Below are 27,153 nucleotides of genomic sequence, written 5' to 3' on the forward strand. Positions count from 1 at the left end.
TATTTGGAATCACCCCCTAATTCTATTCTATCTTGACACCAATAACAGTAAGACCTAATTAGTATTCTGTATTACAAATATGTATTCATTCTATTTTTTCTCCTCTCTTGTAGAAGAAGTTGACTACAACACCTTCGGGTCTGCAACATTGAACAGAAAGAAGAAAAATGCATTGGTGGCATTACGGAATGACAGCCTTCGCCATAAGAAACCACATATCAACATTAGCATGCCTCATGACTTTAGACCAGTCTCCTCCATCATTGATGTGGACATACTCCCTGAGACACATAGACGTGTGAGATTGTACAGGCATGGATGTGAGAAACCTCTGGGATTCTATATTCGTGACGGAACTAGTGTCCGTGTTACCCCTCATGGCTTGGAGAAAGTCCCAGGGATATTCATTTCTAGAATGGTTCCAGGTGGATTGGCGGAGAGCACCGGGCTGCTAGCTGTGAATGATGAGGTTCTAGAAGTCAATGGCATTGAGGTAGCTGGAAAAACTCTTGACCAGGTGACAGATATGATGATTGCCAACAGTCACAATCTAATTATTACTGTTAAACCTGCAAACCAAAGAAACAATGTAATCCGGAGTAGCCGGATGTCTGGCAGCTCTGGGCAATCGACAGACAGCACAGCTAGCCACCACAGCTTGCCATCTGCTCACCTATTACAGAATTTTAACCCTGATGACATGGAGAGTGACGATGATGCTGACATAGTCATTGAAGGTAGCCTTGAGCCACGCAACATTCCCAAATCTCACAGCCTACCTTCCGGCAGCCTTTCTCGAATCAATGGCAGCAGCCTTAGCCACCGACTAGAAAGAGACTTGGCTCTTAACCATTCCGGCCGGGAGAGTAATGGAAGCATCCACAAAATTCTGAGCAGTCTAAAGTCTGACCCGAGGAATAGCTTGGTGATACCTAAGGGTGGTGTCGAGGAGGATGGCACGGTCATTACACTATAAACAATGACTGGTATCAGTCTGTCATGTGATCATTGGCAGCAGGGTACACGTCTTAATGGAGAACTGTCTGGAGCTGACTTTGCCTGTGACTGATGTGGAGCAGTTTGATGGTACATTGCTTCCTAGGTGTCTTTGAGTTTCATGCTAATAATGGAAAGTGATTTGCTTGGATGCTGTTTTGTGCCTGCGTGAAGCCAAATTCTGCCAGCTTCCACTTCTTCACGGGGCACATTACCAAAGCTTCTCTTTTCATAGTGAATCTTCACAAGTAGCAGACAGCTCATTCTATGGTTAATAACTGCAGAGCTTTGTATTGTCAAACAGTAAGTAGAATCAGGTTTTAACAGTCTGAAGCCACTCAGTATTTCTGTGGTACGTTCATCATGTGGTGGTCTGTAACTTTCCTAAAATGCTTGGGTTACAGAACATATAAAATGTAGGTTTCCTTCCAGATCCAGGTTTCTTACATTTTTTTCCACTCTTGGGACAGAAATTAGCACTCCAGCTGTTCGAGAAACTACAACTCCCAGCATTACCTGACATCCACATGTGGTAAGACAGCTGTCGGGGCATGTTGGGATACTAAGTTTCACAGCGTGCCAAAGATTTCAGATCCCTGGTCTAGGAAGTCTTCAATTAGGCAGAAGTGCAAACTGCATCCTTGTTCCTTGGCTCAACGGCTCCACTTGCTGGTCAACTGTGGTAACTCTTAGAAAAAAAAATCATGTTCGAGCTCCATGCACCACATGTGTTCATGCCTTTTTTTTTTTTTTTTCTTTCTGTGAAATATTGTGGTTTGTGAATCATGTTGTGCTGCCCACATCAGATCTTATCTTGTTAACACTATTCCTGAAATGATGGATCGACTCTTGTGCTTCCACTATTTTACAATGTGTTTTCATATACAGTAAATATAAATGCCATATTTGTTACACTGTAAGATTCGGGAAAAGGCCAAAATATGTGTTTTTGAAACAGAGACTGAATTCAAAGATTCCTAGAAATTACACTATTCAACAATGTTACAGTTTTAGTAAAATGATTTCTCAAATTTTTCATTAGAACGGAGAGAAAAAAAACAATGTGTGCGATTCACTTTATAGTAAACAATCCGCAATGGTAACGTCATCTTTTTAATGTTTTTTGTTTTCTTCTTGTTAGGTTTAATTTACCACTAAATATCAAAAAAGTTTCATTTTATTTTTTACTGTCATTACCATAACCCAGAGAATTTGCCTTTAAAATAAATAAATCTGTGGGTAGAAAACAAGGACTAGTCATATACAATACATTCCGGTTTGTTTTGTTTTTGTTTTTCTTTTAATTTAAGGCCTCAAATGTAAATGTATAAATGGATAGCAACCAGTGTTTTTATACATTTGTATTTTAAAAGATGTAAAATAAAGTCAGAACGCTAACTTTTATCAGGCATGATTTGTGTTTATATGTATATAAATCTACATGTGGTGTCTGTTTAAAATAAATGTTAATTACAGAATTGTTGGGTTTCTTAAAAAAAACAACAAAGAAAAACCAATTGCACAGTTTATAATTAGAAATGTCTCCCTCTTCTAGCTTAGGATCTATAAGCTCTTGTAACTACTTACCAAGCGCTGTGCTGGCGAGAATACCTATATGGGCCAGGTTCAGATTATTACGAATGCTAGACGGGACCAGAACTGATGGCTTCATAGGTCCCACCACTATAGAGTGGGGTCAGCCTAGGGACTTGCATTCATAATCTGGTCATAGTTGTGCTAATCAAAAATATCCATATGGGTGCAATTACCCAGGATAATGAGTGATATAGGCCAAAACAATTATATTAAAATTTTATCTTTATTAGAAGAATTATGTATAACAAATATATTTGTTAAACAGGGCTAAAAAGACCACCTTAGAGAGGGAAATGGATGCAGACACAAATAGTACATATGCAAAAAATATATTGTATAGTATAAATGCACTAATTAATGGTGGCAAGGCTATAATGTTAACGAATGATGTACATAAGAATACTGCTGTGATAATACCATTTATATCAAGACAAGAATATCGTCTGCAATATGTATAGGGGTCCAGCAGGATACTAATATACAGTTAGGTCCATATATATTTGGACACAGACAACATTTTTCTAATTTTGGTTATAGACATTACCACAATGAATTTTAAACAAAACTATTCCGATGCAGTTGAAGGTCAGACTTTCAGCTTTCATTTGGGGGTATCCACATTAAAATTGGATGAAGGGTTTAGGAGTTTCAACTCCTTAACATGTGCCACCCTGTTTTTAAAGGGACCAAAAGTAATTGGACAGATTAAATAATTTTAAATAAAATGTTCATTTCTAGTACTTGGTTGAAAACCCTTTGTTGGCAATGACTGCCTGAAGTCTTGAACTCATGGACATCACCAGACGCTGTGTTTCCTCCTTTTTGATGCTCTGCCAGGCCTTCACTGCAGTGGTTTTCAGTTGCTGTTTGTTTGTGGGCCTTTCTGTCTGAAGTTTAGTCTTTAACAAGTGAAATGCATGCTCAATTGGGTTGAGATCAGGTGACTGACTTGGCCATTCAGGAATATTCCACTTCTTTGCTTTAATAAACTCCTGGGTTGCTTTGGCTTTATGTTCTGGGTCATTGTCCATCTGTAGTATGAAACGACGACCAATCAGTTTGGCTGCATTTGGCTGGCTCTGAGCACACAGTATGGCTCTGAATACCTCAGAATTCATTCGGCTGCTTCTGTCCTGTGTCACATCATCAATAAACACTAGTGACCCAGTGCCACTGGCAGCCATGCATGCCCAAGCCATCACACTGACTCCGCCGTGTTTTACAGATGATGTGGTATGCTTTGGATCATGAGCTGCACCAAGCCTTCGCCATACTTTTCTCTTTCCATCATTCTGGTAGAGGTTGATCTTGGTTTCATCTGTCCAAAGAATGTTCTTCCAGAACTGTGCTGGCTTTTTTAGTTGTTTTTTTTAGCAAAGTCCAGTCTATCCTTTTTATTCTTGATGCTTATGAGTGGCTTGCACCGGGCAGTGAACCCTCTGTATTTACTTTCATGCAGTCTTCTCTTTATGGTAGATTTGGATATTGATACGCCGACCTCCTGGAGAGTGCTGTTCACTTGGTTGGCTGTTGTGAAGAGGTTTCTCTTCACCATGGAGATTATTCTGAGATCATCCACCGCTGTTGTCTTACGTGGGCGCTCAGGTCTTTTTGCATTGATGAGTTCACCAGTGCTTTCTTTCTTTCTCAGGATGTACCAAACTGTTGATTTTGCCACTCCTAATATTGTAGCAATTTCTCGGATGTTTTTTTTTCTGTTTTCGCAGCTTAAGGATGGTTTGCTTCACCTGCATGGAGAGCTCCTTTGACCGCATGTTTACTTCACAGCAAAACCTTCCAAATGCAAGCACCACACCTCAAATCAACTCCAGGCCTTTTATCTGCTTAATTTAGAATGACATAACGAAGGGACTGCCCACACCTGTCCATGAAATAGCCTTGGAGTCAATTGTCCAATTACTTTTGGTCCCTTTAAAAACAGGGTGGCACTTGTTAAGGAGCTGAAACTCCTAAACCCTTCATCCAATTTTAATGTGGATACCCTCAAATGAAAGCTGAAAGTCTGAACTTCAACTGCATCTGAATTGTTTTGCTTAAAATTCATTGTGGTAATGTCTATAACCAAAATTAGAAAAATATCGTCTCTGTCCAAATATATATGGACCTAACTGTATGTACAAATATATGCACAAATTATGCACAAATATATTGGCAACAGTAGATGACACACCAAATGTGCGGATAATAATTAATAAATACAAACGGTACCGCACAGTAAGGCAATCCTAAAAAGGGGGAAGCTGAACCTATTCAAGGGGACCAAAAAAACGCTATATATATATATATATATATATATATATATATACACCCCAATGGGCCACATGCACTAAACAGCGGTGTCCCATGAATAGAGTACTAACCAAGGATAAGTCAGCAACCCTGTTGTTGCCTAGAAGTGGAACGTGCTGTCTGTAAAAAGCGCTTCCACTTACCACCAAAAGGTATGTGTCTGGCGTCCTCCCTCCCGCCCAACGGGCACCGTTTCGCTGATCGTAAGACCGGATCCGATTTAAGTATGCCCCAATGTTTCTTTAGAATACCTCTGAGTTCTTCCCACTGATTATTATAATTAGAAATAAATCGCACTGGCTCTCCCCCTTCCATATAGTGTTTCTTAATGGGAGGATGTATCAAATTGGAACGTGTTGTATTGATAGCCCTATTGTAACCTCGCCTAATTGATTTTTTACTGTATCCTCTATTGGAGAATCTCAATGCTAAGTCAACAGCCTGCTTGTCAAAGGCTTCTTCCTGTGAACATATTCTTCGGGCCCGAAGAAATTGGCCAATAGGGATACTTTTGATAGTAGAAGGCGGGTGGGCTGATGAATAATGCAGCAAGGAATTGGTAGACGTGGGTTTCCTGAAAAGATCTGTTGTTAGGGTACCGTCATCAAGAACCCCAATTTGTAAGTCTAAGAAATCTAGATTCCTCCCATGCTTATAAGTTAAATGAATATTCATGGAGTTATCATTCAATTTGTTCATGAGACTATGGAGCTCATCTACTGTCCCCTCCCACAAAAACCATATATCATCGATATAACGCATCCATCCCTGAACCTGATCCATTTCAGGGATGGAGCCGTCCAAGAAAATGTCCCTTTCCCAGGCCCCCATAAACAAGTTGGCATATGAGGGGGCACAAGCAGCCCCCATTGCCGTACCTTGTAATTGTAGATATGTCTGGTTGTTAAACGTAAAGATATTCTCCTCCTGTTTCCAGGTGCGCATGCGTGGGGTCAGATTCCCTATGACTTCCGGGTGTGCCTATATAGTGATCGCGGTGCGCTCCACTGCGTTCCAACTGGCAGTTCCCTGAAGTCACTTTATTAGGAGAACGTAGTCCCGACGCATGCGCCATCAACACTGGAGACACGTCCTATCACATCCCAGCACGGCCTTCTTATACCGCATCGATACCCCTCACCGTACACGCCCCCGGAAGAAGCGATCAGCGAAACGGTGCCCGTTGGGCGGGAGGGAGGACGCCAGACACATACCTTTTGGTGGTAAGTGGAAGCGCTTTTTACAGACAGCACGTTCCACTTCTAGGCAACAACAGGGTTGCTGACTTATCCTTGGTTAGTACTCTATTCATGGGACACCGCTGTTTAGTGCATGTGGCCCATTGGGGTGTATATATATATATATATATATATATATATATATATATATATATATATATATATATATATATATAGCGTTTTTTTGGTCCCCTTGAATAGGTTCAGCTTCCCCCTTTTTAGGATTGCCTTACTGTGCGGTACCGTTTGTATTTATTAATTATTATCCGCACATTTGGTGTGCCATCTACTGTTGCCAATATATTTGTGCATAATTTGTGCATATATTAGTATCCTGCTGGACCCCTATACATATTGCAGACGATATTCTTGTCTTGATATAAGTGGTATTATCACAGCAGTATTCTTATGTACATCATTCGTTAACATTATAGCCTTGCCACCATTAATTAGTGCATTTATACTATACAATATATTTTTTGCATATGTACTATTTGTGTCTGCATCCATTTCCCTCTCTAAGGAGGTCTTTTTAGCCCTGTTTAACAAATATATTTGTTATACATAATTCTTCTAATAAAGATAAAATTTTAATATAATTGTTTTGGCCTATATCACTCATTATCCTGGGTAATTGCACCCATATGGATATTTTTGATTAATCCTATGTTGAGTGTCCTTTTGGGCAATTTATTTTGTGATGGACTATTAGTATTATCATAGTTGTGCTAGTCTGAAAGTGGATCTCATTTCACTGAATTCATGAAATAGATCTTATACCTTATATAATTATATTTCATCCGGATATTAAAATTAGTTTTCTGTGTGTGGTTCTAGTTGGTATTAAGCATACTTCCCTAAAGTTACTTGCTCAATATTCCGGATATTATGATTATTCTTAATCTGCCTGGTGTCTTGGAGTAGCCCTCCAGGATTTGTTTTTAATTCATTCTGTCGCTAGTCTTGCAATGTGTGTAATTCAGCTAATATTTAGGATGGTCCTTTTTCTATATGAAAATTCATGAATTCCTATTCATTTAGGCCACCATGACTTTTTGGGAATGACAAGGCTGTTTCTTTTAAGGAGGGGGAGAACCACCAGAACTAACTGTATGTACTATATTATTGAATTTCTCCACAGTGGGGATGAGGAGGGTCAACATTCTATCACTGTTACAGATGATTATTCTACGACTCACCGTTCAGCATGGAAGTACACTGTATCTAAAGGTACAGAATGTGGGGGAAGCGCTGGTGGGAAAAAAAAATCAAGAAGGTGCCTTTATACATGGGATTTATTGTACTGAATTCATTTATCTCTTGGCAACAAGCACTATACATGTACGGCACTCGTCAAGAGCGAGTGTATGGAGCCGAGCTAGCCCCATTCCTGACAATTGATGGCTGTTATTCAACAATCCTCTGCGGCTAACAGCATTGAGTGCAGCAGAGGATTGTTGAGGAGTGCAGCCCATCCCCCACGTTCCCTCAACACCCTGTGAATTGCTGATGAGTCTATGGGAGCCAGGGGTCTGCTGAAGACTGCCATGCCTGCCGCGACGGTACTCCTATGAATGCCAGCCTGTCTCCCCCCCCCCCCCCCCCCCTTTTTTTTTCAAAGTCATTCTTAAATGTGGCATTACTGCATCTATAAATCTGATTTATCAGATTTTAAGTTAACCTGATTGGTAAACACCATAAAAAGAAACAAATGAAATGCTAGAATTTTTCTGTTGCTGCATCTTCACCCAAAAAAATGCAATAAGAGGCAATGCAAGCTTCGTATTTACTCCAAAGTGGTATACATAAAAACGTCAGATCGGGCCACAAGAAAGACCTCCCAAAGCTCAATCAACCAAGAATGAAAACAGGATCACACAAGCAAAAAATGTTTATTTATTTTATTTTTTTTAAGCTTTGCTATTCCTGTCATTGTACTTACCTGGAGAATCGCATTTATTGGCAGAAAAAATAAGTTATCCCGCCCTTTCTTCAAGAGCCATAAGGACCCCTTTTTGAAAACTTTTCCTGAAAGAACAGTACGTAAGAGTTTAAGAAATCACAATTGGCCAGTCTGAAAATTGTAAGATTAACATTTTTTTCTTTTTAAAAGGAATCTGTCACCACATTTGATCTTTCTACACTATTACGGGAATACAGGTTATAGTATGCTAAAAAGTCCTACCGGTGTGTCCCATATCAGATGTCTTGTGGATAAATCATCTTTGATCACTTTATATAAATGACCTCTTCCAGGTTCTGGGGAGGATGGTGCCTGGAAGATAACGGTCTCCAGAGATGATTATACATGAAGGGGAGTTCCCTGTGGGATGTGTAATGGCCGCGCTCTGCTCTCCTGATATCACTGCTGAGCTGTGTGTGATTATACGGCCGGGGTCAAACTAGCGTATGGCATCGGATGCGATATGCCAATGACCCTCGGCTCGTGCACTGCTGCGAGTGGGAGCCGAGTGTCATGCGTCTGTGCTCCACAGCTGTGGAGGAGGGGAAGAAATGAATGTCACCATCTCCTCCATTGCCGGGGTCAACATATATCACACATTACTCGGATGATATCCGTGTGATGTGCGTTGTCTCACTCGCACCCATAGGCTTATATGGGTGCGAGTGAGGCGAGACTCGGCCGAGTGTCGATGAGAATCCCAGCATGCTGCGATTTCACTCGCACGTTGAAAACGGCTGAGAACAAAAAACGCTGATGTGACCTGCCCCATAAATGAATACTGGTCCGAGTGCTATGCGATGTTTTATCACACAGCACTCGTCCGTATTCATCGCTAGGGTGACCCTGGCCTACCTGACACATCTGCAGGCAGTGTTGGACTGGCCCACCAGAGACCCAGAGAATTCTCCAGTGGGCCCTAGCTGCTTCTTCAGGAGAGTTCATAGTGCAAACCTTGCAGCAGCTATGGGACTCTTGAGTGGGGGAGAGAGGTGGGCCATCAGAATCAAATCCTCTGGTAGGCCTAAGGTTCCTCTCTGCTTCCATCTGAGGCAGGCAAGGTCGTAATATTGTTACAATACTGCAGAGCTCAGACAGCTGCAAAAAAAATGTGATTGCAAGAAGACAAATTTCATTTCTCCTGTTGGGTTAGTTACCGGTACTTGTTTCACACTGGTGACTGCCCCTTCATGGAAAATGACAAAAGACTGACTGGCTCTTCCAAGCTAGTGTGAAATAGATGCTAATCGTCTGTTTTTTTTCCCATTATCCAGAAGCAGTATTGCTAATCATATTTCATATTGACATGATTTAGCACTAGAGTGCAACTTTTTTGTATATGGAGATAGCTGCTCCTAGTATGCACCTGTTCACATTAGCTTGGAAGTGCCAGTCAGTCTTGTCATTGGTATATCAGCTCTCTGACCAAGCAGTCCGCCCTCCAGCATGTGGTGGTTTTTCCTACCTGCCCATAAATTCAGGCATTAAAGAGCGGTATTCACATCTACCCAGAAATTCAGACTTCAGTCTTAGGCTGGAGACACACTAGCGATTTAAAAATCGGTCCGATTTTGATGCAGGAGAGTCGGACGAGTGCAATGCGAGTGTCATGCGTTTTTTTTGTGCGAGTACAATCGAATTCTTCACACCTAGCACCCGATTTACATCCGAATGCAGTGCGATTGCTATCAGACAGCAACACGATTTTAACATGAGCATTTACATAGAGAAATTCTTTGTCATTTACACATCATTTTAAAACAAAATATTCATAAATATATATTAGATTAAAAGCCAGCAAATGGCCACGTACAGTATAGAATAGGTTAGAATATATATATATACACAGAATAGGGGGGTGTATGTACAGTGCATTGCGAAAGTATTCGGCCCCCTGGAACTTTTCATCCTTTTCCCAGTGGCTTATCCAGGGGGCAGCCGGGGCATGTGTCCCGGGCGCAGCCAACAGGGGGGCGCCAGCGGGCCGCCTGATGATGCGGCGGTCCAAGGAGGCTCTTCATCTGCGGCATTCTGCCGCCCCCACACTGGGATAATCACCTACTCCTGCCGGCGCGGTCCCTGCAGGTCTCTGGTTCCCCGGCGCCCCAGCTTCTTCCTGTACTGAGCGGTCACATGGTACCGCTCATTACAGTAATGAATATGCGGCTCCACCTCCCATAGGGGTGGAGCCACATATTCATTACTGTAATGAGCGGTAACGGTGACCTCTCAGTACAGGGAGAAGCTGCAGGACTGCCCCGGGGAAGCAGGGACTGCACCGCGCCAGGAGCAGGTGAGTATAATGGGGAGGGGAGCGCTGCGCGATATACACCTGCTCCTCATTCCGGCATCGCTCCGTCTTCAGCAGTGATGCAGAGGGCTCGGTGACGTGGTTAGTGCGTGCCCTCTGCCTGAACGTCAGTGCTGAAGATGGAGCGGTGCCGGAATGAGGAGCAGGTGAATATTGAAAGTGCCGGGGGCCTGAGCGATGGAGAGGGGAGTATGTTATTTATTTATTTTTTTTAATCGCAGCAATAGCAAATGGGGCAAGTGTCTGTATGGAGCATCTTATGGGGCATAATCAACGTTTCTGCAGCACTATATGGGGCAAATAATATATTTATGGGGCATAATCAACGTTTCTGCAGCACTATATAGGGCAAATATATTTATGGAGTATCTTATGGGGCATAATCAATGTTTCTGCAGCACTATATGGGGCAAATATATTTATGGAGCATCTTATGGGGCCATAATCAACGTTTGTGGAGCACTATATTGGGCAACTGTGTCTATGGAGGATCTTATGGGGCCATTATTAACCTTTATGCAGGATTATATGGGGCTCCTGATTCAATATGGATCTTCAAAAACACTTAACCTTCTGTTGTCTCAATTAATTTTACTTTTATTGGTATCTATTTTATCATAATGGGGATTCAGGAATGTACCTTGGCTTGGTCATACAGTTTCAACAGAGTTAAGGTTCAAATGGGGAGGTTTTGGGGGGGGGGGGGGCGCCAAACTGATCCTTTGCCCCGGGTGCAGGAAAGGCTAGAAACACCTCTGCCTTTTCCCACATATCATGCTTCAAACATAAAGGTACCAAATGTAAATTTTTGGTGAAGAATCAACAAGTGAAACACAATTGTGAAGTTGAACGAAATTTATTGGTTATTTTTACATTTTTGTGCATATTCAAAATCTGAAAAGTGGGGCATGCAATATTATTCGGCCCCTTTACTTTCAGTGTGGCAAACTCACTCCAGAAGTTCATTGAGGATCTCTGAATGATCCAAAGTTGTCCTAAATGCCTAATGATCTAATATATAATTGCCTAGAATACTACTTCCTGCAATTTGTGCCAACTTCCGTGGCTTTGTCCGTAGCTAATGTCCGTAGCTAATGTCCGGAGATAAGTGACGTCACCAGTGTCCTACACCCAGGCAGAGCACAGGGGCCCCAGGCAGAGCACAGGGGCCCCAGGCAGAGCACAGGGGCCCCAGGCAGAGCACAGGGGCCCCAGGCAGAGCACAGGGGCCCCAGGCAGAGCACAGGGGCCCCAGGCAGAACACAGGGGCCCCAGGCAGAACACAGGGGCCCCAGGCAGAACACAGGGGCCCCAGGCAGAACACGGGGCCCCAGGCAGAACATGGGGCCCCAGGCTGAGCACAGGGGCCCCAGGTAGCATATGGGGCCCCAGGCAGAGCACAGTGGCCCCAGGCAGAGCACACACCAAATCGGAGGCCGAGGGGCCCCGCCCACCAAATTGAAGGCCGAGCGGCCCCGCCCACCAAAGCGGAGGCCGAGCGGCCCCGCCCACCAAAGCGGAGGCCGAGGGGCCCGGCCCCACCCACCAAAGCGGAGGCCGAGGGGCCCCGCCCACCACATCGGAGGCCGAGGGGCCCCGCCCACCAAATCGGAGGCCGAGGAGCCCCGCCCACCAAATCGGAGGACGAGGGGCCCCACCAACCAAATCGGAGCCCCGCCCACCAAAAGTAAGTGCGCCCCCGGGTGCAAAAGTAAGTGCGCCCCCGGGTGCAAAAGTAAGTGCGCCCCCGGGTGCAAAAGTAAGCGCGCGCCCCAGTCCCGTGTGTGAAAAGTGCTGCTGTAAAGCTGGTAGCGCTGTTCAAGCACCATGTATTTCCTTCAGGAAATGCCCATCTAATATATAATTGCCTAGAATACTACTTCCTGCAATTTGTGCCAACTTCCGTGGCTATGTCCGGAGCTAATGTCCGGAGCTAATGTCCGGAGCTAATGTCCGGAGCTAATGTCCGGAGATAAGTGACGTCACCAGTGTCCTACACCCAGGCAGAGCACAGGGGCCCCAGGCAGCATATGGGGGCCCCAGGCAGAGCACAGGGGCCCAAGGCAGCATATGGGGCCCCAGGCAGAGCACAGGGGCCCCAGGCAGAACATGGGGCCCCAGGCAGAGCACAGGGGCCCCAGGCAGCATATGGGGCCCCAGGCAGAGCACAGGGGCCCCAGGCAGAGCACAGGGGCCCCAGGCAGCATATGGGGCCCCAGGCAGAGCACAGTGGCCCCAGGCAGAGCACAGGGGCCCCAGGCAGAACATGGGGCCCCAGGCAGAGCACAGGGGCCCCAGGCAGCATATGGGGCCCCAGGCAGAGCACAGGGGCCCCAGGCAGCATATGGGGCCCCAGGCAGAGCACAGTGGCCCCAGGCAGCATATGGGGCCCCAGGCAGAGCACAGGGGCCCCAGGCAGCATATGGGGCCCCAGGCAGAGCACAGTGGTCCCAGGCAGCTTATGGGGCCCCAGGCAGAGCACAGTGGCCCCAGGCAGAACATGGGGCCCCAGGCAGAGCACAGTGGCCCCAGGCAGAACATGGGGCCCCAGGCAGAGCACGGGGCCCCAGGCAGCATATGGGGCCCCAGGCAGAGCACAGGGGCCCCAGGCAGCATATGGGGCCCCAGGCAGAGCACAGGGGCCCCAGGCAGCATATGGGGCCCCAGGCAGAGCACAGTGGTCCCAGGCAGAGCACAGGGGCCCCAGGCAGCCTATGGGGCACCAGGCAGAGCACAGTGGCCCCAGGCAGAACATGGGGCCCCAGGCAGAGCACAGGGGCCCCAGGCAGCATATGGGGCCCCAGGCAGAGCACAGTGGTCCCAGGTAGAGCACAGGGGCCCCAGGCAGCCTATGGGGCCCCAGGCAGAGCACAGTGGCCCCAGGCAGCATATGGGGCCCCAGGCAGAGCACAGGGGCCCCAGGCAGCATATAAGGCCCCAGGCAGAGCACAGTGGTCCCAGGCAGCTTATGGGGCCCCAGGCAGAGCACAGTGGCCCCAGGCAGAACATGGGGCCCCAGGCAGAGCACAGTGGCCCCAGGCAGAACATGGGGCCCCAGGCAGAGCACGGGGCCCCAGGCAGCATATGGGGCCCCAGGCAGAGCACAGGGGCCCCAGGCAGCATATGGGGCCCCAGGCAGAGCACAGTGGTCCCAGGCAGAGCACAGGGGCCCCAGGCAGCCTATGGGGCCCCAGGCAGAGCACAGTGGCCCCAGGCAGAACATGGGGCCCCAGGCAGAGCACAGGGGCCCCAGGCAGCATATGGGGCCCCAGGCAGAGCACAGTGGTCCCAGGTAGAGCACAGGGGCCCCAGGCAGCCTATGGGGCCCCAGGCAGAGCACAGGGGCCCCAGGCAGCATATGGGGCCCCAGGCAGAGCACAGGGGCCCCAGGCAGAGCACAGTGGCCCCAGGCAGAGCACAGGGGCCCCAGGCAGAGCACAGGGGCCCCAGGCAGCATATGGGGCCCTAGGCAGAGCACAGCGATATTTTGGACCACTGTGCGGTGTTTCAGACCCCCTGTGTGATGTCTGGGGCCCTGTTCTTAAGTATATTAAAGATTAAAGTAACGTATATTAAAGTATATTATAGATCAAATTTGACACGTTTATGAGCACCATTGAGTGATAGACTCAAGAATGACATAATTTTTCAACATTTTATGGTTTCAAACTGTAAACACTCACAGTTTTTTTTTACTTCAACCAGAAAACCTTAACGGTTCATAAAAAACTTGACTGTTCAGGATATGATAAAAGTCATAGTATTCTGAATCTTTAACTTATAAAGATACCTTTACATGGGGTGATTATTGGTTCCAGAGAGGCTTTCGGCCGATAATCGTACACATGGCTGGTGACAGGACAATACAATATAAACGTTCAAAGGTAAACACTGATAACATTAAAATCTAATATATAATTGCCTAGAATACTACTTCCGGCAATTTGTGCCAACTTCCGTGGCTTTGTCCGGAGATAATGTCCGGAGATAAGTGACGTCACCAGCGTCCTACACCCGCTCAGGGTGGACAAAGATATATGCCTTCGTGGTGCGCGGCACTTTTCTGATTGGTTGCCGCCTGCCGCGAGCGACCAATCAGAAATGTGCCGTACTGTCAAGAATTGTCAAGAGCTGGTGAGTGCAGCCATTTTTTGTTCTTTCTTACTATTATTTATTAATTGTATTATTCTTACATTTGAATAAATAAAGTATATATGGATTCTAGACTCCCGATTCTTTAGAATCGGGCTGCCATCTAGTGATAAATATAATCCACCTGTGTGTAATTAAGTCTCCGTATAAATGCACGTGCTCTGTGATAGTCTCAGGGTTCTGTTGAAGCACAGAGAGCATCATGAAGACCAAGGAACACAACAGGCAGGTCTGTGATACTGTTGTGGAGAAGTTTAAAGCCGGATTTAGATACAAAATGATTTCCAAAACTTTAAACATCCCAAGGAGCACTGTGCAAGCGATCATATTGAAATGGAAGGAGTATCATACCACTGCAAATCTACCAAGAACCGGCCGTCTCTCAAACTTTCATCTCAAACAAGGAGAAGACTGATCAGAGATGCAGCCAAGAGTCCCATGATCACTCTGGATGAACCGCAGAGATCTACAGCTGAGGTGGGACAGTCTGTCCATAGGACAACAATCAGTTGTACACTGCACAAATCTGGCCTTTATGGTGGCAAGAAGAAAGCCATTTCTCAAAGATATCCATAAAAAGTGTTGTTTAAAGTTTGCAACAAGCCACCTGGGAGACACACCAAACATGTGGAAGAAGGTGCTCTGGTCAGATGAAACCAAAATCGAACTTTTTGGCAACAATGCCAAACGATATGTTTGGTGTAAAGGCAACACAGCTCATCACCCTGAACACACCATCCCCACTGTCAAACGTGGTGGCAACTTCATGGTTTGGGCCTACTTTTCTTCAGCAGGGACAGGGAAGATGGATGGAGCCAAATACAGGACCATTCTTGAAGAAAACCTGTTGGAGTCTGCATAAGACCTGAGACTGGGACGGAGATTTGTCTTCCAACAAGACAATGATCCCAAGCATAAAGCAAAATCTACAATGGAATGGTTCACAGATAAATGTATCCAGGTGATAGAAAGGCCAAGTCAAAGTCCAGACCTCAATCCAATTGAAAATCAGTGGAAAGAGCTGAAAACTGCTGCTCACAAATGATCTCCATCAAACCTCACTGAGCTCGAGCTGTTTGCCAAGGAAGAATGGGCAAGAATTTCAGTCTCTCGATGTACAATGATAGAGACAAACCCCAAGCGACTTGCAGCTGTAATCGCAGCAAAAGGTGGCGCAACAAAGTATTAAGTTAAAGGAGTCGAATAATATTGCACTTCCCATTTTCAGTTTTTGAATTTCCACAAAAATTTAAAATAGCCAATAAATTTCGTTCAACTTCACAATTGTGTTCCACTTGCTGTTGATTCTTCACCAAAAATTTAAATTTGGTATCAGTTTGAAGCATGATATGTGGTAAAAGGTTGAAAAGTTCCAGGGGGCCAAAAACTTTCGCAAGGCACTGTGTGTGTGTGTGTATAGTCCGGCCGCTATTTCCCCTTCCCTACTCCCCTCCAGTCAGTGCCCCCTCCCTACTCCCCAGTCAGTGCCCCCATAGCGGTTTAGCAGTCCGTTGCACGGACTGAGTTACACCGCGGCATAACATGCCGCTGCTATTAACTCTGTGTGACCAACTTTTTACTATTGATGCTGCCTATGCAGCATCAATGGTAAAAAGATCTAATGTTAAAAATAATATAAAAGTAAAAAATCATTATATTCTCACCTTCCGGCGCCTTTCCCGCTCCTCGCGACGCTCCGGTCCCAAGAATCCATTGCGGCAATGATTGGAGATGACGTACTGGTCTAACAAGACCACTACATCATCAAGTGTTATTGCCGCAATGCATTACTGGGAACGGAGCGTTGTGATGAGCATCGCTAAAGGCCTGGGCTGGATCCAGGGGCCGCCGGAAGGTGAGTATGTAACTATTTTTTATTTTAATTCTTTTTTTTTAATGGGGATATGGTGCCCACATAGCATATAACACAGCCCATGTAGTATATAGCAATGTGGGCTGTGTTATATACTACATGGGCGGTGCTATATACTACGTCTCTGCTATATACTACGTGGCCTGTGTTATATACTGCGTGGGCTGTGTTATATACTACGTATGTGCTATATACTACGTGGGCTGGGCAATATACTTCGTGGCTGGGCAATATACTACGTGGCTGTTATATACTGGGCTGTGCTATATACTACTATACTCTTGAATACCCGATGCATTAGAATCGGGCCACCATCTAGTATGTATATGTGTGTGTGTATATATGTATATGCATATATATATATATGTATGTATGTGTATATATATATATATATATATATATGTATGTATGTGTATATATATATATATATATATATATATATATATATATAGAGATATATATAGAGATATATATAGAGATATATATAGAGATAGATAGATAGATAAAAGATTATTTCTCAAACACCAGGCATCTGATATGATATACAGATACGATTTTGTTCAGCAGTCTATAACCTTTATGTCCATAAATACTAGTTTAGATAGGTCAAATATGGTGACAGATTTCCTTTTAAATAAAGACTGTAATATGAAAAAAAAAAAAAGCTTTGCCAGCACAAAACCATCACTTTGCAACTGTTGCGAGAGGGCAAATGTATGCCCATACAGTTTCAAAGCAGTCAAATAATGCTGCTAGAGATTGATAATGCCTTCTAAATGGTTAAATGTCAGTGATTTCCTTCCAAAAAGTTTCATACGTGTCTGCAGCATTATACAGGTGAAAAAAAAAAAAAAAACTGAGCCAGAGTATGACTTGAAAACATGCATGATGTAAATGCAAGGTCACAGGCAAAACCAAAGAAAAAGCAATGTGTGCATATACCCTAATGAAAATAAATAAGTAAAAAAGCAAGTGCATTAAATAATTAACATAGGGCTTTTAGTAAACACTGTTTTTGATTAAAAAAAAAGCATAAAGCTGTCCCACTGCGACAAGGTATACCCAATTGGGACAGTAACTACACTCTAATGTTAAAACCTTCCTAGTGTGAACAGTGGCAGAGAGTTATAGTGTTTACTAAATGCCCTATGTTAATTTAATGCACTTATTTTTTTACTTATTTTCATTTGGGTATATGCACACATTGTTGTCTTTGGTTTTGTTTAGCATTATACAGGTGTATGGTGGCTTTAAGATGTTTTTGGGTTTGTGTAAAAGCTCTATCACGTCCGTACTTTATATTTTAATTCTTCAAGAAGTAAAATATTTGCTAAAGGTGGATGCTGTCTTCTTTACAGTTAGAAGATGGAGATCTGTAGGTGGCTCGTCCTGCATGTTGCCACATTTAGCTTTCAGCAGAACCCTCAGCAGTACATCACCGGCGAGAGACCAGCGTCCAGAAAGAACATCCTGGCACTGGCCCAAGTGAAGACATAATCCAGCATGGTGTATGCTGTGGCATCATTTAGTAAGGAATGCTGCATGCATGCACTCAAGAATTAAAGGGACAGCTGCCCAAGCAGAGCAGCACACTGGTAAGCTGCCTGAGGGCCGGAGCTAGTGCCATCACAGGTTATAAATGGTCCTCAAGTCGGAGGTTCCCCACCACCTGCTTTATTCTGTCCCTCTCCCTAATTATGGGGGTAAAAAGAAAAAAAGTATGTCACTAGTATTTATCAGTTTCGACTGATAGTCCTGGCAGTTAAAGGGAACCTGTCAGCTGTTTTGGCCGCTATAAGATGTAGCCACTGCCTTTCAGGGCTTATCTACAGCATTCTACAGGGTGCGCTATTTATATGGATACACCTAAATAAAATTGGAATGGTTGGAATTATCATCTTCTTGATTGTGGCACATTAGTATATGGGAGGGGAAAAACTTTTCAAGATGGGTGGTGACCATGGTGGCCCTCAACAGGGCAGAGAAGTACGCCTGCGCAGGAGCACCAGTGCCGGGGAGCTATGAATCAAACAGGAGGGCAGCGTCGCAAGAAGATGGGAGGCGCCGGACCCGGACTTGCAACACCCATCAGACCGGACCACCCCCCCAGGTGAGTATAATATAACTTCTTTTTCTGATCTTGAAGGTCATATTGGGGGCTTATCTACAGCATTATAGAATACTAAGAATTAAACAAAAATTAAGGGCGCTGCATAATCAATATATGGAGTAGACCTGCTGCAGCAAATATTAGGACCACCTACCAAATAGTCCAATATTAGGCAAAACGCCAAAGTAAATCCTAACACCTTGGCGTATAGATTATTATAGAATACTGTAGATAAACCCTGAAAGGTGATGGCCATATCTTATAGCGGCCAAAACAGCTGACCGGTTCCCTTTAACCCATTAAGCACTACTTTAAAACATAATCACTGCACCCCAAAATGAAATTAATACAAAATTAACCACTAAAGCCTGCATATCCCTTAAGTGATACTTTATGGATAGGTCATTCAGTAATCATTCAACAGCAATACAAGTAATATCCGAAAAGCCAAGACAAAAAAATGCAGATCTACAAGGAATAAAAATACAAGAAGTAACTCCATAGAGCGAGAGCTTACCACCAAGCCTGTATAGAATAATAAAGTATTTAAGATTGGGATTATATGTGCCGGATATTACACAATCTACAATCCCCCTTGCTAGCTCTCTACCTGCAGAGGTGAAGGGAGGAAAGAAAAAGTGGAAAGAAAGGACAAGTACTCAATTCATGACTCCCATGAGGAATTCCACAAACGTAGGTAATTTCAGTACATAGCGCCTAATTCATCAGCGCTTTCACGGGACAATTCTGACGTAAAATAACCGGTCACCAGACCAAAACTGGTTTCTTGCCCCCCTCAACCATACAGTTCCAGAGATCTGGATGGACCTTTTTCTTTAGTGCCACATTTATGGTCTTTACAAGGCACTGTTACACGTAGGGTAATTATACAGAGCAGCCTAATGACGAGCCACATTGGTAAAAACCATAAAAATTTGCACTAAATAAAAAGGCCAGTATCTCTACAATAATAGGGAGCCACAGGAATCAAATAAGAGTAAAAACTCTAATTTCATGACCACTTTTAATCATGAAATTTAAGAAGAAAAAAAACGTAAGCACTACTGTAGTCGGTGCCCAAGTAAGTTCCCAAACAATAAGTAAAAAAATAAACTTGGCACTCAACTTGATGAAGATATTTTTAACGCAGTCCAAATTTATTTTATTTATTGTTTACTACATTGTTTGGACTGCATTAAAAATATCTTCATCTTTATCAAGTTGAGTGCCAAGTTATCGCTTTAAATCATGGAGATCGGTAATAATGAGTTAACAGATCCATTGTGTGAAAATGAGAAAGGGAATCCTAACAGCGGAATGGTGACTGGATCAGTGATAAGGGGGCCATGGATATGTTAGCTATACATTTACCTCGAACAATGAAACTTTTAACATAACAGGAGAATCACTTGGAGTGAAGCGTGGTATTAGCCCCAAAAATAAAGGGGGTAATTTAGTTAGTTTTGGCAAAGGAATACAGGGAACTTATAGTTACGTTGCTCCCTTCGAGTAGCCAAACTTACCACCTACAAGTGCTTCTCACAAAATTAGAATATAACCTAAAAGATAATTTATTTCAGTTCTTCAATATAAAACTGTGAATATATAGTGAAACTCTGTAATATGAGTCATTAACCCCTTAATCCCATATGACGTACTATCCCGTCAAGGTGACCTGGGACTTAATTCCCAGGGATGGGATAGTATGTCATAGCGATAGGCCGTGCTCACGGGGGGAGCGCGGCCGGGTGTCAGCTGACTATCGTGGACCGCCCCGGCACATTAACCTCCGGCACACTGCGATCAAACATGATCGCAGTGTTCCGGGGTCATAGGGAAGCATCGCGCAGGGAGGGTGCTCCCTGCGTGCTTCCCCGAGACCCTCGGTACAAGGCTATGTGCTCACCTTGTACCGAGTGTCTCCTCCCTGCAGGCCCCGGATCCAAAATGACCGCAGGGCTGCATCCGGGCCCTGCAGAGAGGTGCACGTCAGATAGCTGATCTGACATAGCATTGCAGAGTGTCAGATCAGCGATCTGATCTTATAACATGATGCACAACACCCCCCCGGGGCAATGTTATAAAGTAAAAAAAAAATGTTTAGATGTGTAAAAAAGAATAAAAAATTCCTAATTAAAGAAAAAAAAAAAAAAAAAATATATATATATATATATATATATATATATATATATATATATATATATTGTTCCCATAAATACATTACTTTATCTAAATTAAAAAAAAACAAAGTACACATATTTAGTATCGCCGCGTCCGTAACAACCCGACCTATAAAACTGTTCCACTAGTTCACCCCTTCAGTGAACACCGTAAAAAAAAGAGGCAAAAAACAACGCTTTATCATACCGCCGAACAAAAAGTGGAATAGCACGCAAAATAAACGGATATAAATAACCATGGTACCGCTGAAAACGTCATCTTGTCCCGCAAAAAACGAGGTGCCATAAAGCATCATCAGCGAAAAAATAAAAAAGTTATAGTCCTTGGAATAAAGCTTTGCAAAAATAATTATTTTTTCTATAAAATAGTTTTTATCATATAAAAGCGCCAAAACATAAAAAAATGATATAAGTGAGGTATCGCTATAATCGTACTGACCCGAAGAATAAAACTGCTTTATCCATTTTACCAAAGGCGGAACGGTATAAATGCCCCCCCCCCCCCCAAAAAAAAAAAAGAAATTCATGAATAGCTGGTTTTTGGTCATACTGCCTCACAAAAATCGGAATAAAAAGCGATCAAAAAATGTCACGTGCCCAAAAATGTTACCAATAAAAACATCAACTCGTCCCGCAAAAAACAAGACCTCACATGACTGTGGACCAAAATATGGAAAAATTATAGCTCTCAAATTGTGGTAACGCAAAAAATATTTTTTGCAATAAAAAGCGTCTTTTAGTGTGTGACAGCTGCCAATCATAAAAATCTGCTAAAAAAACCCGCTATACAAGTAAATCACACCCCCTTCATCACCCCCTTAGTTAGGGAAAAATAAAAAAAATTTATTTATTTCCCGTTAGGGATAGGATTACATTTAGGCTATGTGCACACATTCAGGTTTTTTTGCGAATTTTTCACGATAAAAACGCTATAGAAACTCATTAAAAACGCATACATTATGCATCCTATCATTTAGAATGCATTCTGCATGTTTTGTGCACATGATGCGTTTTTTTTCCGCGAATAAAACGTATCGCGGTAAAAAAAAGCAGCATGTTCATTAATTTTGCGGATTTTCTGCTTTTTTTCCCGCAATTCTATGCATTGGGAAAAACTGCAAAAAAAAAGCACAAAAAACGCGTCAAACACGCGAAAAAACCGCATGCGGATTTCTGTCAGAAATGTCAGGGTTTCTTGCAGAAGTTTTCCTGACAAAAACCGGACGTGTGCACATACCCTTACGGTTGGGATTAGGGTTAGGGGTGTGTCAGGGTTAGGGGTGTGGTTAGGGTTAGGGGTGTGGTTAGGGTTATGGTTGGGATTAGGGTTAGGGGTGTGTTGGAGTTAGAGGTGTGGGGTGTGGGGTTAGGGGTGTGGTTGGGATTAGGGGTGTGTTTGGGTTAGGGTTTCAGTTAGAATTGGGGGTTTCCACTGTTTAGGCACATCAGGGCTCTCCAAACGCGACATAGCGTCCCATCTCAATTCCAGCCAATTCTGCGTTGAAAAAGTAAAACAGTGCTCCTTCCCTTCCGAGCTCTCCCCTGTGCCCAAACAGGGGTTTACCCCAACATATGGGGTATCAGCGTACTCAGGACAAATTGGACAGCAACTTCTGCGGTACAATTTCTCTTGTTACCCTTGGGAAAATAAAAATTTGGGGGGCTAAAAAACCATTTTTGGGGGAAAAAAATGATTTTTTATTTTCACGGCTCTGCGTTATAAACTGTTGTGAAACACTTGGGGGTTCAAAGCTCTCACAACGCATCTAGATAAGATCCTTAGGGGGTCTACTTTCCAAAAATGGTGTCACTTGTGGGGGGGTTTCAATGTTTAGGCACATCAGGGGCTCCCCAACGCAACATGGCGTCCCATCTCAATTTCAGCCAATTTTGCATTGAAAAGTCAAACGGCACTCCTTCCCTTCCCAGCTCTGCCATGCACCCAAACAGTGGTTTACCCCCACATATGGGGTATCAGCGTACTCAGGACAAATTGCACAACAACGTTTGGGGTACAATTTCTTCTGGTATCCTTGGGAAAATAAAAAATTGGGGGCAAAAAGTTCATTTTTGTGAAAAAATATTTTTATTTTTACGGCTCTACATTATAAACTTCTGTGAAGCACTTGGTGGGTCAAAATGCTCACCACACATCTAGATAAGTTCCTTAGGGGGTCTACTTTCCAAAATGGTGTCACTTGTGGGGGAATTCAATGTTTAGGCCATAAGTGGCTCTCCAAACGCAGCATGGCGTCCCATCTCAATTCCAGCCAAATTTGCATTGAAAAGTCAAATGGCGCTCCTTCCCTTCCGAGCTCTGCTGGATTACCCCCACATATGGGGTATCGGGGTACTCAGGACAAATTGTACAACAACTTTTGGGGTCCATTTTCTTCTGTTACCCTTGGTAAAATAAAACAAATTGGAGCTGAGGTAAATTTTTTGTGAAAAAAAGTTAAATGTTCATTTTTATTTAAACATTCCAAAAATTCCTGTGAAACACCTGAAGGGTTAATAAACTTCTTGAATGTGGTTTTGAGCACCTTGAGGGGTGCAGTTTTTAGAATGGTGTCACACTTGGTTATTTTCTATCATATAGACCCCTCAAAATGACTTCAAATGTGATGTGGTCCCCCCAAAAAAATGGTGTTGTAAAATGAGAAATTGCTGGTCAACTTTTAACCCTTATAACTCCCTAACAAAAAAATTTGTTTTCCAATATTGTGCTGATGTAAAGTAGACATGTGGGAAATGTTACTTATTAAGTATTTTGTGTGACATATCTCTGTGATTTAAGGGCATCAAAATTCAAAGTTGGAAAATTGCGAAATTTTCGCCAAATTTCCATTTTTTTCACAAATAAACGCAGGTCATATCAAAGAAATTTTACCACTATCATGAAGTACAATATGTCTCGAGAAAACAATGTCAGAATCACCAGGATCCGTTGAAGCATTCAAGAGTTATAACCTCATAAAGGGACAGTGGTCAAAATTGTAAAATTGGCCCAGTCATTAACGTGCAAACCACCCTCAGGGCTTAAGGGGTTAAAAACTGAGTGATCTATTTCAAGTGTTTATTTCTGTTAGGGTATGTGCACACGTCAGGATTTCTTGCAGAAATTTTCCTGACAAAATCCGGACATTTCTGCCAGAAATCCGCATGCGTTTTTTTTTTTAGTTTTTTACGCGTTTTTTGTGTGTGTTTCTTGCAGATTTTATGCAGATTGATTGCGTTTTTTTCCCTGACACTCCAATTTAATGGGAAATCTGCAAAAAATCCGCAAAAATAATGAACATGTTGCTTCTTTTTCCGGAATGCGTTTTTTTTTTGCGGAAAAAAACGCAACATGTGCACAAAAAATGCGGAATGCATTCTAAATGATAGGATGCATAATGTATGCGTTTTTTATGCGGTATTATAGCGTTTTTATCGGGGAAATCCGCAAAAATTCCTGAAGAAATCCTGACGTGTGCACATACCCTTAATGTTGATTATGGTTTACAGCCAATGAAAACCCAAAAGTCATTATCTCAGTAAATTAGAATTAACAAAAAACACCTGCAAAGGCTTCCTAAGTGTTTAAAAAGGTCCTCTAGTCTGATTCAGTAGGCTCCACAATCATGGGGAAGACTGCTGACTTGACAGATGTCTAGAAGGCAGTCATTGACACTCCGCAAGGAGGGTAAGCCACAAAAGGTCATTGTGAACAGCCCGCTTCTTTAGCAGAGTGCTGTATCCAAGCATATTAATGGAGAGTTGAGTGGAAGGAAAAAGTGGTAGAAAAAGGTGCACAAGCAACTGGGATAACCACAGCCTTGAAAGGATTGTTAAAAAAAAGGCCATTCAAAAATTTGGGCGAGATTCACAAGGAGTGGACTGCTGCTGGATTCATTGCTTCAAGGGCCACCACACACAGACGTATCCAGGACATGAGCTACAAGTGTCACATTCTTTATTTCAAGCCACATGACCAATAGACAACGACAGAAGTGTCTTACTTGGGCCAAGGAGAAAAAGAACTGGACTGTTGCTCAATGGTCCAAGGTGTTGTTTTCAGATGAAAGTAAATTTTGCAATTCATTTGGAAATCAAGGTCCCAGAGTCTGGAGAAGTGGATATGGACACGATCCAAGCTACTTGTGGTCTAGTGTGAAGTTTCCACAATCAGTGAAGGTTTGGGGAGCCATGTCATCTGCTGGTGTAGGTCTTCTGTGTTTTATCAAGACCAAAGTCAGCGCAGCTATCTACCAGGAAATTTTAGAGCATTTCATGCTTCCCTCTGGCGACAAGCTTTTTAGAGATGGAAATTTCATTCTCAAACAGGACTTGGCACCTGTCCACACTGCAAAAAGTACCAATACCTGGTTTAGAAACAACAGTATCACTGTGCTTGATTAGCCAGCAAATTCGCCTGACTTTAACCCCATAGAGAATCTATGGGGTATTGTCAAGAGGAAGATGAGACACTAGACCCACCAATGCAGACGAGCTGAAGGCTGCTATCAAAGCAACCTGGGCTTGCATAACACCTCAGCAGTGCCACAAGCTGATCGCCTCCATGCCACGCCGCAGTGATGCAGTAATTGATGCAATAGGAGCCCTGACGAAGTATTGAGTGCATTTACTGAACATACATTTGAAGTTTACATATGGTATATACACACAGAATAGATATATAAATGTCAGTGACATATACAATTAGTACAGTGTGTGCAGCTCACTGTACATATATTTATTAAAAGACTTCTGAAAAAAATGGCGTAGGCTCCCGCGTAATTTTCTTAACAAGCAGAAGGAAAGCAGACGGCTGGGGGCAGATGTTTATAGTCTGGGAAGGTGGTAATACCCCATAGAGCAAACCGCTGCAGGCTGATATTAACCCCTTCATGACCCAGCCTATTTTGACCTTAATGACCTCGCCATTTTTTGCAATTCTGACCAGTGTCCCATTATGAGGTAATAACTCAGGAATGCTTCAACGGACCATAGCGATTCTGAGACTGTTTTTTCCTGACATATTGGGCTTCATATTAGTGGTAAATTTAGGTCGATAATTTCTGCGTTTATTTGTGAAAAAAACGGAAATTTGGCGAACATTTTGAAAATTTTGCAATTTTCACATTTTTAATTTTTATTCTGTTAAACCAGAGAGTTATGTGACACAAAATAGTTAATAAATAACATTTCCCACATGTCTACTTTACATCAGCACAATTTTGGAAACAAAAATTTTTTTTGCTAGGAAGTTTATAAGGGTTCAAATTTAACCAGTGATTTCTCATCTTTACAACAAGATTTACAAAACCATTTTTTTAGGGACCACCTCACATTTGAAGTCAGTTTGAGGGTTCTATATAGCTGAAAATACCCAAAAGTGACACCATTCTAAAAACTGCACCCCTCAAGGTGCTCAAAACCACATTCAAGAAGTTTATTAACCCTTCAGGTGTTTCACAGCAGCAGAAGCAACATGGAAGGAAAAAATGAACATTTAACTTTTTAGTCACAAAAATGATCTTTTAGCAACAATTTTCTTATTTTCCCAAGGGTAAAAGGAGAAACTGGACCACGAAAGTTGTTGTCCAATTTGTTCTGAGTACGCTGATACCTCATATGTGGGGGTAAACCACTGTTTGGGCGCACGGCAGAACTCGGAAGGGAAGGTGTTGTGAACTCTATTTTTGGGCTCCCTCTAGTGGTCACAAGCGGTACTGTGTAGTGTTGTCTTTCTGCAGGTTGGCAGCATCAGCTGGTTCGTTATCCTTGGTTGGTTTCCTATTTAGCTCACCTGGATACTCAGTTCCTTGCCTGCTCTCAATGTATTCAGTGCTCTTCAGATTCCTTGTGACTACCTTGCTCCCAGTCTCTCCAAGACAAGCTAAGTTTTTGTTTGTTTATTTTTTGATTATCAGCATTCATCATGTTTCTTGTCCAGCTTGCTAAAATGTGATTTCCTCGCTTGCTGGTTGCTCTAGGGGACTGAGTTTCTCCCCCCACACCGTTAGTTGGTGCGGGGGTTCTTGAAATCTCAGTGTGGATATTTTGTAAGGGTTTTTTACTGACCGCACAGACCCCTTTTCTATTTTCTGCTATCTAGTATTAGTGGGCCTCATTTGCTGAATCTGCTTTCACCCCTGTGTATGTGCCTTCCTCTTACCTCACCGTTATTATTTGTTGGGGGCTTCTATATCTTTGGGGATTATTTCTCTGGAGGCAAGTGAAGTCTTTTTCTCTCTAGGGGTAGTTAGTTCCTCAGGCTGGCTCGAGACGTCTAGGATTTTAGACACGTTCACCGGCTACCTTTAGTGTGTTGGATAGGTTCAGATTTGCGGTCAGTCCAGTTTGCCACCTCTCTAGAGCTTGTCCTATGTTTTGTTACTTAGCTGGAGTATTTTGTGATCCTCAACCACTAAGGATCATA

The 27,153-nt window shown here is 43.3% G+C and overlaps 1 protein-coding gene and 1 long non-coding RNA gene across 2 annotated transcripts in view; one reads left to right on the forward strand and one right to left on the reverse strand.

Annotated features, from left to right (window-relative positions):
* PARD6G (par-6 family cell polarity regulator gamma) overlaps positions 1–2,400 on the forward strand; it is a 137,488-nt gene extending 135,088 nt beyond the window's left edge. The window contains exon 3 of the mRNA XM_077270008.1: positions 114–2,400. Coding sequence (XP_077126123.1) covers positions 114–976 — 863 coding nt within the window. The 3' untranslated portion in view covers positions 977–2,400. The remainder of the gene's footprint in view (positions 1–113) is intronic.
* Positions 1–27,153, reverse strand: part of LOC143782510 (uncharacterized) — an 87,323-nt gene that overhangs the window by 38,275 nt on the left and 21,895 nt on the right. The window lies entirely within an intron of this gene.

The sequence above is a fragment of the Ranitomeya variabilis genome, chromosome 6, assembly GCF_051348905.1.
Source record: "Ranitomeya variabilis isolate aRanVar5 chromosome 6, aRanVar5.hap1, whole genome shotgun sequence".
Lineage (NCBI taxonomy): Eukaryota > Metazoa > Chordata > Amphibia > Anura > Dendrobatidae > Ranitomeya > Ranitomeya variabilis.